Source organism: Ictalurus punctatus, chromosome 4, assembly GCF_001660625.3.
Source record: "Ictalurus punctatus breed USDA103 chromosome 4, Coco_2.0, whole genome shotgun sequence".
In the NCBI taxonomy this organism is placed as follows: Eukaryota; Metazoa; Chordata; class Actinopteri; order Siluriformes; family Ictaluridae; genus Ictalurus; species Ictalurus punctatus.
In genome coordinates, this window is record NC_071284.1 from 32,477,649 (window position 1) to 32,488,964 (window position 11,316).

The 11,316-nt window shown below is 39.5% G+C and overlaps 2 protein-coding genes across 2 annotated transcripts; both read left to right on the forward strand.

The window, feature by feature from the left end:
* The first annotated feature begins 33 nt into the window (after positions 1 to 33).
* LOC124627840 (extracellular calcium-sensing receptor-like) lies at positions 34 to 3,490 on the forward strand. The gene is made up of 8 exons (XM_053678325.1): positions 34 to 46; positions 171 to 336; positions 516 to 804; positions 986 to 1,520; positions 1,596 to 1,798; positions 1,912 to 2,109; positions 2,329 to 2,452; positions 2,586 to 3,490. Exons 1-8 carry the CDS (start codon positions 34 to 36, stop codon positions 3,488 to 3,490), a joined length of 2,433 nt encoding a protein of 810 aa, XP_053534300.1.
* A 622-nt stretch (positions 3,491 to 4,112) lies between these two features.
* LOC108263925 (extracellular calcium-sensing receptor-like) lies at positions 4,113 to 7,921 on the forward strand. Its single transcript, XM_053678340.1, has 6 exons — positions 4,113 to 4,321; positions 4,525 to 4,813; positions 5,160 to 5,978; positions 6,107 to 6,331; positions 6,796 to 6,919; positions 7,029 to 7,921. Exons 1-6 carry the CDS (start codon positions 4,113 to 4,115, stop codon positions 7,919 to 7,921), a joined length of 2,559 nt encoding a protein of 852 aa, XP_053534315.1.
* Positions 7,922 to 11,316: the final 3,395 nt, after the last annotated feature.

The following is an 11,316-nucleotide window of genomic DNA, read 5'->3' on the forward strand; positions in this document are numbered from 1 at the left end:
AGAGTAATCATCTGACTAATGTTATCCAGGGTGATGTCAAATCATAGTGAGAGTCATGGGGTCAAACCTCCTATATAAAGCCATGACAGTCAGTGTTATCTTCATCAGTGTGCAAGTTTGCAGCACAATGATTTATCTTTTACTTACTGCATTTTTTATCCCTTGCTCAGCTGTATCTGATCCATCATCAAAGTGTTCATTACAAGGAGACTTTGATCAACCTGCATTCATGTCTGATGGAGATATCACAATAGGAGGAATATTCCCTTTGCACTACAGAGTGGAGCTACCAACAACAGACTACAGAAGCAAACCTTTGGCAGCACAGTGTCAGGGGTGAGAATATTAAATATTCATTTGATGTATTTTATTTTTTTAAAACACTGTGTGTCTCCACACACCATATTATTATTACAAAAATATCAGTTATACGTCTGCAATAAAATATTGTGTATATAAAATATTTGTCAATATTTCATGCTCTCATTAGATTTTAATATATATATATACTACAGGTTTGATTCCAGGGCATTGCGCTGGGCTTTGACAATGAGGCTTGCTATAGACCAGATCAACAACAGTACAGTTCTTCTGCCAAACCACACCCTGGGTTACAGGATCTTTGATTCTTGTGCTACTCCGGTTACAGCTCAGAGGGCAGTCCTGGCTGTCCTGAATGACGAGGATGTTGGTCAGGGCTCATTGTGTAATCGTGGTGGTCCTTTACTCGCCATAGTTGGAGAATCTGGTTCCTCACAATCAATTGTTGTTTCTAGAACACTGCAACCTTTCAGAATACCTATGGTAAAGGGAGATATTTTTGTTTGTACACTACTAAGTCAGTATGTTCTTCTAATCTGCACAATGGTTACAAATACAAGTTGGTCATCTAAAAATGCAAAAGGTTATCAAATTTAAGATGTCAAGATGTTGTGTTTTTTTTTTTTTGTTTTTGTTTCTGTTTTTTTGCTTGTTTGTTTTACAGATAAGCTACTTCTCAACCTGCTCTTGTCTAAGTGATCGTAAACAATTCCCAACATTTTTTAGAGTAGTCCCGAATGATGACTACCAAGTGAAAGCCATTGCTCAGCTCTTGAAGAGATTTCACTGGACATGGATAGGAGTGGTCACTGAAGACCATGATTATGGCAGGTTTGCTTTACAAGGCCTGAAGCGAGAGATAGAAAACACCGATATATGTCTGGCATATCATGAAATGATCCCTAAAGATTTCAAGCAGGAGCGGGTCCATGAAATTCTAAATGTAATGAAACATTCCACAGCAAAGGTTGTGGTTGTGTTTTCAGGAGAAGGGGAGTTTTACCCTTTCTTAAGAGAATTTTTAACTCAAAATATCACAGGAATACAGTGGGTAGCCAGTGAGGCCTGGGTTACAGCCTCAATATTAGCAGAAACCTATCCATTTTTAGCTGGTACAATTGGATTTGCTATCCGCCAAGGGTATGTGCCAGGGCTGAAAGAATATCTGATGACAGTGAACCCAGAGATGTACCCATCTAATCCCCTAATTCAGGAGTTGTGGGAGGCTCTATACAGCTGCACATCCTTCTCTTCCTCTGTCAATAGTGCACAACTGCCCCCCTGCACAGGGCAGGAAACAATCAACAAGCAGCACTCTGCCTACATGAACACCTCCAACCCTCGTGTCTCTTATAACGTGTATAAAGCAGTATATGCCATTGCTCACTCCCTACATAATCTCTTTCAGTGTATACCTGGAAATGGATCTTTTGACAATTCTGCATGTGCAGACTTGAATGATGTTTATCCATGGCAGGTAGAGTATTTGGCTGATCTGATCCTTCTGTGATGATAAGAGTGCATAAATCCAAGTATGTCATTAACATAGCTGTTATCGTTTATTTTAAATCCTCTTTTTCAACATCAAAGCTTCAACATTACCTTCAGGAACTGTCTTTTTCGATCTCTGGTGAACATGTGAAGTTTGATATGAGAGGAGATTCGATTCCATCTTATGATCTCATCAATTGGCAGAGACTCCAAAATGGAGACATTGACTTTATCAAAGTGGGACTTTATGATGGTGCAATGGATGCTGGGAAAGAACTGGTTATTCAGGATCAAAAAGTAAAGTGGCCTGATAATCAGAGCAAGGCAAGGTGCTCACACAATGTGCATTGTATGTTAAAATACAAATATAAAATATAACTGACTGCAGTGTGATTGTTGATTGGCTCACTTATCGCACATTTAAATCCCGTTTTTTTGCTATTGAGGCCATTGTTTTTTTAAAAAAAATATTCATTATTATTTATTTTTTTTATCTTTTATGTTGTGTAAAATCAGGTGCCAGTATCCATTTGTAGTAGCAGCTGTGCTCCGGGATTCAGGAAAGCTGTTCGTCAAGGGGAGCCTTTGTGCTGCTTTGACTGTATACCATGTGACAGTGGCAAGATTAGTAATCAGACAGGTAATGTTTGAACGTGTAAATACTGTGTTTAAAAGTAGCTTTTTAAAAATGATATTAAAGCTTGTCAGTGTATCACACAATAGTCATAAAATGCTAATGCATCATGCCATATAAACTGATCATTTGTCTTCAGATTCAATAGACTGCATGGCTTGTCCTGATGAGTACTGGTCCAATGTGAAAGGAACAGCATGTATCCCCAAAGTCATTGAGTTTCTGTCCCATAGGGATACAATGGGAATTGTGTTGATGGTGATAGCTATAGTGGGGTCTTCTCTGACAATATCTGTGCTAGCAATATTCTTGCATCATCGAGGAACTCCGATAGTGCGTATTAACAACTCAGAACTGAGCTTCTTCATCCTGTTCTCCTTGACCCTGTGTTTCCTGTGTGCACTGATCTTTATTGGGGAGCCCACTTCTTGGTCATGCATGCTGCGTCACACGGCTTTCAGCATCACCTTCTCCCTCTGCATCTCCTGCATCCTGGGTAAAACCTTAGTGGTTCTTGCTGCTTTCACAGCCACCGAGCCTGGAAACAATGTGATGAAATGGCTCGGGCCTACACAGCAGAGGATCATTATCTTTAGCTGCACCCTAGTCCAGATGATCATCTGTACTGCATGGCTCACATCCTCCCCTCCATTCCCTTACAGAAACACACAGCTTCAGCGCTCTAAGATAATTCTAGATTGCAGTGTGGGATCTGAGCTGGCCTTCTGGTGTGTACTAGGCTATATTGGCATCCTGGCCTGTTTGTGTTTCATTTTGGCCTTTCTGGCTCGTAAATTGCCTGGAAATTTTAATGAAGCTAAATATATTACTTTTAGCATGTTAATATTTTGTGCAGTGTGGCTGGCATTTATACCTGCCTATGTAAGTTCACCTGGTAAATTCACTACTGCAGTTGAAATATTTGCTATTTTAGCCTCTAGCTTTGGCCTCCTTTTGTGCTTATTTGCTCCAAAGTGTTACATTATTTTAGTCAAACCTGAAAAGAATACCAAACAGCATCTAATGGGAAAGGCAACAAAATAATTATTCTTTATTATATACTGTATGTAGGGTGGCACTTTTATTTGTAGTAAACTGCTTGTTATTTGTCTGGTAGTTGTATATTATTATTATTATTATTATTATTATTATTATTATTATTATTATTATTATTATTATTATTAATAGAAATAAATGTTTATAAAGATACATGTCTACTGTAAACATTTAAAATGCTTTGGAGGAGGTGGAATTAATAATTAATGGATATATTATAATGACTTTACATTTTATTGTTATAAATGGACGTATTTTTTGATAAAACTGTATACTTGCAAGACAAATTAAACTAAATAGTACAGAACATTCACCTGTTAATATATGATATTGCAACAGATTGATCAAATTAAGAAATGTGAAGAAACATACATTTTGGAAACTACATAATAATATACACATTACACACATCTAGTTTTACAAATAAACACACAAAATCCAGGTAGTTGCAGTGATATGCATAATATATCAAATCAAGTAGGATTATAATTGTGGGTAAGACCATGACACCATGTGACTGTGACACATGAATAGTTTGGGAACATGCCTATAAAAATGGCTGCCTGCCCCTCTTGATACACTGTAAGAAAATAGACATTCATCACTGAAGATGACTCTTCTACTTCTGTGGCTCCTGTTGCTCCACTTCTCCATCTTCAATGTAACCTTGGAATCGCAGTGCACTCTGCAGAATAATTTTGAGCCAGGATTCATGGCTGGTGGAGACTTTGTCATTGGTGGCATTTTCCCCTTGCATTACAATCAGGAAATGCCAGATCTGAACTGCACATACAAACCAGGACCAGTGCGGTGTAATGGGTATGAATGTCCTAATACAACTGTGAAAACCGCTGAATAATTTTTTCTGCCTGAAATGAAAGGAATTTGTTTGAATGAATGAATGTGTTGGATATAGGTCAGAATGGAAAATATACACTATACACTGCAAATTATGCCTTGGTCACTTTTAGTAATGTGGCTGAGCATTCTCATTCTGATGTTCTCAATCCTTCTTTGTTCAGGTTTGATCCCAGAGCTTTCCGCTGGGCTCTGACTATGAAGCTTGCTGTGGAAGAAATTAACAACAGTACTGAGCTGTTACCTAACCACACTCTAGGTTATAAAATATTTGATTCCTGTGCATATCCTTTAACTGGTCAGAGAGCAGCTCTGGCTGTTATGAATGGACCAGTGGAAGCAGATAGACCCATGTGTTCAAGTGCTAGCCCGATGCTGGCCATCATTGGTGAATCTGGATCTGCTCAATCTATTGTGGTGTCTAGAATTTTACGACCTTTCAGGATTCCAATGGTGTGTGTGTATATATACATGTATATATGTGTATATATATATGTATATGTGTGTGTTTATATATATATATATATATATATATATATATATATATATACACATAATGTATGTATATTTATGTCAAAGCAGATTTTTTTAATGTACATACAGTAACTGACATAGCCTTTACTTACTTGTGTAAAAAACAAAAACAAGTGAAACACTTTTGCAATATCCAAAACTCTTAAAATTAAGCACACTTCTTATTCACATACTAAATATTACTGACAATGAAATAATATCTGCTATTCAAGTCACTGTATGAGCTCTATTGTTCATTGTTAAATGTTGTACATTTCTATTTCAGATCAGCTACTTCTCATCCTGTGCCTGTCTCAGTGACAGGCGAGAATTCCCCACCTTCTTTAGGGTCATCCCTAGTGATGCGTACCAGGTGAAAGCCATTGCCAAGCTACTGATACATTTCAACTGGACATGGGTGGGTGTGGTTAGGGGTGACCATGCTTATGGGCGCTCTGCTCTGCAGGGTCTACTTAAGGAGCTGGAGGATACAAGTGTATGTGTGTCTTATCAGGAGATGATCCCCCTGCTGTATGACAGCCAGAGAGCAATAGAGATCATCCGTGTGATGAACAGCTCCAGTGCTCGTGTGGTGGTGGTGTTTTCAGCTGAGGGGGAGCTCACACCTTTTCTGAAAGACTATATGAAACTGAATGTTACTGGAATTCAGTGGATTGCCAGTGAGGCCTGGGTAACAGCTTCAGTGTTCACAGGAAGTGAGTACTACCCATTTCTGGGAGGCACGATCGGGTTTGGTATACGGCAGGGCTATATTCCAAAGCTGAAAGATTATATAACAACAGTAAATCCACAGACATACTCCTCCAACACTTTGGTGCAGGAACTGTGGGGTGCTCTGTATGGGTGCTCTCCCTTTTCCTCCTTTACCCATAGTGCTCAGCTGCCCCTCTGCACTGGACAGGAGATACTCAATAAGCAACACTCTGCCTACATGAACACATCTAGTCCTCGCATTGCTTATAATGTATACAAAGGCGTGTATGCTATTGCTCACTCCCTCCATAATCTAATTTCCTGCAAACCTGGAAATGGTCCATTTAATAACTCCATGTGCGCTGACAGCACTAAAGTCTATCCATGGCAGGTGCAGGTCATTCTGTCTATTGTCCCAATAAATAATATGAAATTATATTTCCTATTGTGAGTTACAGTGATGGATTACAGTATATCATACTATTGCTCTTCATCTGCATATCTTATGTGATTTCATAGCTCCAGCATTACCTACAAGAAGTCTCGTTTACTATCTCTGGTGAGATGGTCAACTTTGATATGAATGGTGACTCAATCCCATCCTACGACCTGATCAACTGGCAGAAGGGCACAGCTGGCAATATTGAGCTAGTTAAAGTGGGCATGTATGATGGAGCTCAAGAGGCTGGGAGTGAGCTGATCATTTATGACACAGCTATCACATGGGCCAGAGACAAAAGTGAGGCAAGCTGCTCTCAGAATGTAGTTCAGTACATGAGAAACCAACTGTTGAAGTTCTGTAGGGTGAAGTGGAGGTAAGTTGCTTCAAAGCAAACAGACGTCAGATGAGACCTGCATCAGGCTTCTCTATGTGAGAAGTCAGTGAATACTATTTTGAATGCTGCACACCTTTCAGTGACTGGGATGCACATGAATGAACAGAATGAACTCAATATTTATTGAGCAAAGATGCAAATCAAATTTAATACATATTTATTGTTTCCTATTTTACTGACAGGAAAGTACATGCTAAAATAGACAAGTAAAAAAACAGGAATAAACCAAACAGTTGTGCTGTTTTTATTTTATTTTACATTTGTTCATAATAATGAATAAAATATGAGTGGTTTGTATTTACCTTTATTATGTCCTGTTACCTATTACGTGTGTAGAACTTTACTGACCTCTGGGTTTTTTGTGTTAAGCAGGTGCCAGTCTCTGTTTGCAGTGACAGCTGCCCTCCGGGATCTAGGAAAGCTGTCCGTCAAGGGGAGCCTTTGTGCTGCTTTGACTGTGTACCATGTGACAGTGGCAAGATTAGTAATCAGACAGGTCAGAAGGCATTGTCAAATTTTCTAGAGAAAACTCCCATATAGCCAATATGACAAATAACTGTTTAAATGTTTATACTAAATAGTCTTTTTCTGCTTGTTTTCTAAAGATTCAGTAGACTGCATGGTCTGTCCTGAAGGTTATTGGTCCAACGATGATGGAACAGCATGTATTCCCAAGGTCATTGAGTTCCTTTCCCATGATGCAATGGGGTTAACATTGACAGCTATTGCTGTTGTTGGGGCCTGTGTGACCTTAGCTGTATTTACAGTCTTTCTCTACCACAGAAATACTCCTATTGTACGTATGAATAACTCAGAGCTGAGTTTCTTCATCCTGCTCTCCTTGACCCTGTGTTTCCTGTGTGCACTGATCTTTATTGGGGAGCCCACATCCTGGTCATGCATGCTGCGTCACACTGCTTTCAGCATCACCTTTTCCCTCTGCATCTCTTGCATCCTGGGTAAAACCTTAGTGGTTCTTGCTGCTTTCACAGCCACGCAGCCTGGAAACAATGTGATGAAATGGCTTGGGCCTATACAGCAGAGGATCATTATCTTTAGCTGCACCCTAGTCCAGGTGATCATCTGTGCTGCATGGCTCATATCCTCCCCTCCATTCCCCAACAGAAACACACAGTACCAGCACTCTAAGATCATTCTAGACTGCAGTGTGGGATCTGAGCTGGCCTTCTGGTGTGTACTAGGCTATATTGGCATCCTGGCCTGTTTGTGTTTCATTTTGGCCTTTCTGGCTCGTAAATTGCCTGGAAATTTTAACGAGGCTAAATTTATTACTTTTAGCATGTTAATATTTTGTGCGGTGTGGCTGGCATTCATACCTGCCTATGTAAGTTCACCTGGTAAATTCACTACTGCAGTTGAAATATTTGCTATTTTAGCTTCGAGCTTTGGCCTCCTTTTGTGCTTATTTGCACCAAAGTGCTACATTATTCTGCTCAAACCAGAAAAGAATACCAAACAACATCTAATGGGAAAATAATAATAATCAAATGTAGTATATCAGATTGTAATTTATAAGCAAGCACACCCACACAGATACATACATACATACATACATACATACATACATACATACATAGATATTCACCATCCATTTTATTAGGAACACCATGTACACACATGTGTACACCTGTATCAAACATCAGAATGGAGAAGCAGTGTGATCTTTGTGACTTTGATTGTGGCATGGATGTTGGTACCAGATTAGCTGGTTTGAGTATTTCAGAAACTGCTGATCTCCTGGGAATTTCCCACACAACAGTCTCTAGAGTTTACACAGAATGATAGAAAAAATAAATAAATAAATTTGAGAGACAGTTCTGTGGGTGGAAACACCTTGTTGATGAAAGAGAGGTCAGAGGAAAATAGCCAGATAGATGCAAGCTAGCAGGAGGGATATAGTAACTCAAATAATAACTCTTTACAAAATCTGAGGATATCATGGGCACGGGCTCACCCAAACTACACAGTTGAAAATTAGAAGAAAAAAAAAATCAACTGTTCTTATTCCAGTCTTTAACTGTCTAGTTTATGTGAGTATGTGCCCATGATAGAATCAGATACATGTTCTTGGCTGACAGGAGTGGAACTGATGTGGGTCTCTGCTGTTGTAGCCTATCCACCTCAAGGTTTGATGTGTTCTGCATTCTGATGTGCGTTTCTGCTAACTACAGTTGTAACGAGTGTTTATTTGAGTTACTGTAGACTTCCTGTCAGCAGTCTGGTCATTCTAATGTGATCTCTCTCATTAACAAAGTGTTTCAGCCTGCAGACCCTCTGCACACAGGATTTTTTTTTCACACCATTCTGTGTAAAATCTAGAGACTGTTGTATGTGAAATTCCCACTAGATCAGCAGTTTATGAAATGCTCAAACCAGCCCGTCTGGCACCAACAACCATGCCATGATTAAAGTCACAGAGATCACACCTTTTCCCCAATCTGATGCATGATGTAAACATTAACTGAAGCTCTTGACCTTTAGTAACATGAGTGGCTGATTAGAAAACTGCATGAATGTGCAGGTGTACAGGTTTTCCTAATGTGGACGGTGAGTGTATACTCATATGTACATATATATGGTGGGGTACAAAAGTCTGAGACCACCATTGGAAACCTGGGACTTTTTTCCTCATTTAAAATCGGAAATAAACAGAAAGTAAGGAAATAAAGAAAGGGAATGTTCTAGCTTGAATAATCAATAATCAAGATTTCACTTTTAAGAACTGCTTATCATGGTCAGGGTCATGGCGGCTCCAGTGGCTGGAAACATGGGGCAGGATACGGGAATGCACCCTCTCAGTGCACTCACATTCACACTTAGAGGCATCACTGAGATCATCATGCCAGCAAATATAAAAAAAGCAAATTAAAGCAAAATATATCGAATAGTAAGAAATTCTGAAATTCATGTAAATATTTTAATTTCTACATTTTGCTCAAGCTGTTGTTGATAATAGAATTTTTAATGAAAGAAAATGTAATAAATTAGAAAACAGTGCAATATAGAAACATTTTCACTACTGGGCTCAGACTTTTGGACCCCATTGTGTATATAAAAGACACAGACTGTATAATTGTAAAACTAAACACATGTTAATGTTTAAATGAATTCTGAATACTTGTAATCCTTAGAATAATAAAGATGCCTTGCACCTCTGGGGTTGGAGGTTTGAATCCCACCTCCGACCCTGTGTGTGCGGAGTTTGTATGTTCTCCCCATGCTAGTTTGATTGTAGGCTGATTGGCATTTCCAAATTGTCTTGAGTGTGTAAATGTGTGCCATTGTGCCCTGTGATAGTTGGCACCCCATCCAGGGTGTCCTCTGCTTTTTGCCCCGAGTTCCCTAGAATAGGCTCCAGGCTCCCCCTGGTCTCCACCTGGACTACTTTCACAATTTACATTGATCCTCCTTATCAAACATAGAAAGATGCACTAATAAATACCAATGATTTATTCTCAACCCATTTTGTGTCATTCTCCATTTATTTCAAATCCCACTGTACTACTAGTACATGCGTTGGATGGCTAGGGCATGGTGTGACCAAAGACATCCAAGTGCAGTGTCAGTAAATTTTTAATTAAATCTGAGTCTGACTACTGCTACAACACATGTCTAAAATCCACTAATAGGTGCATGGTATGGGGTTACACAAGACTATAATTTATACTAGGAAAGCTATAAATACAGTAGTGACAATGGCAAAACATGAACAAAACATAGGGGATTTTTTAAAAGTGTGGTTTGTTGAATTGTGGCAGCAAAGAGAATTCAAATATAATGTCTCATGACAATTGAAAAATACAGGAGAAAAAGGTACACCTCAGGGAAAGAAACTGTGAATTACTTAGAGCATCTAGGCATGTAGCTAGCTAACTAGCACAGAATTACTGTCATGGTCTGGGTCAGAGCCCTGTGTATTTCCCAGTTTTTCCCGTTCTCCATGTTTCCAGTGTCTTCTCTCCCACTTATTTCTGTTTGTGTTGGTGTGTGCAGGTGTGTGTGTCCCTGGGCATGGCGCTCCGCTGCTGACTAATTGCTTCACCTGCTTCTCATCTACTCACCTCAACAGCTACGTATATAAACCCACAGTTCTTGAGCCACTCGTCACCAGATTGTTCCGGCTTCCAGTGCGGTACACTTCTGGCTCTACTCGTGGTTGCTTTCTATGTTACTCTTTAGCATCTTCTCTCGTTGTGTTATTCTGTGCTCACTGTGTTTTCCTTGTGTTCCAGGTCCAATGCTCATCCTGCTTGTCTGTTCATCCTCGGCTCAATTCCTGCTATGACCATCACCACTCTGCCTCCCTCATGGCTCATCAGCTCCGCACTCAGCTCTCATGCTGCCAACCCCCAGTTCAAGCCCCCATGGAGCTTTTGGATTGAGCATCCGACCCTCACACTGCAGACCTGTTCGAATCCCGAATACTGACCACGACCTCTCCAATTCACCATTCTCACACATCCTCACATTCGTTACTAAAAATCGTTTCACCTTGGATCCCTCTGTCTGTGCATTTGGGTCCCCTTGTCTCTGTGCCCACAACAATTGCTTGGTTCATCATAGATTCAAATTCTATTCACAAAACAGAATTCAGTTCAATTTTATTTGTATAGTGCTTTTAACAATGGATGTTATCAAAAAGCAATGAGTAAGAATAATTTATGACTAATAATGATGCGACAAGTTTAAATAAGAATGAAACAGATATGAAACATATGAAAATCGTCTATTCATAATATATAAGGAGACTCCAAATGTCCTAGTCCCTCAAGAGGTAGGTTTGTTCGAGGCTTGCCAATCTACCTACTGATGCATCAGCGAATAATCCAAAACTTTGAGAACAACATTCCCAAAAGGCATATCAGATTTTGG

Bases quoted from the DNA above. Each gene is read 5' to 3' on its own strand.
- LOC124627840 (XM_053678325.1), top strand. The intron at 337-515 runs GTGAGAATATTA...TATATACTACAG, and splicing joins TTGGCAGCACAGTGTCAGGG to GTTTGATTCCAGGGCATTGC. The intron at 1,521-1,595 runs ATCCCCTAATTC...ATAGTGCACAAC, and splicing joins CCCAGAGATGTACCCATCTA to TGCCCCCCTGCACAGGGCAG.
- LOC108263925 (XM_053678340.1), top strand. From the start codon at position 4,113: ATGACTCTTCTACTTCTGTGGCTCCTGTTGCTCCACTTCTCCATCTTC. The intron at 4,322-4,524 runs GTATGAATGTCC...TTCTTTGTTCAG, and splicing joins GGACCAGTGCGGTGTAATGG to GTTTGATCCCAGAGCTTTCC. The intron at 6,332-6,795 runs GCAAGCTGCTCT...TGTGTTAAGCAG, and splicing joins GGGCCAGAGACAAAAGTGAG to GTGCCAGTCTCTGTTTGCAG.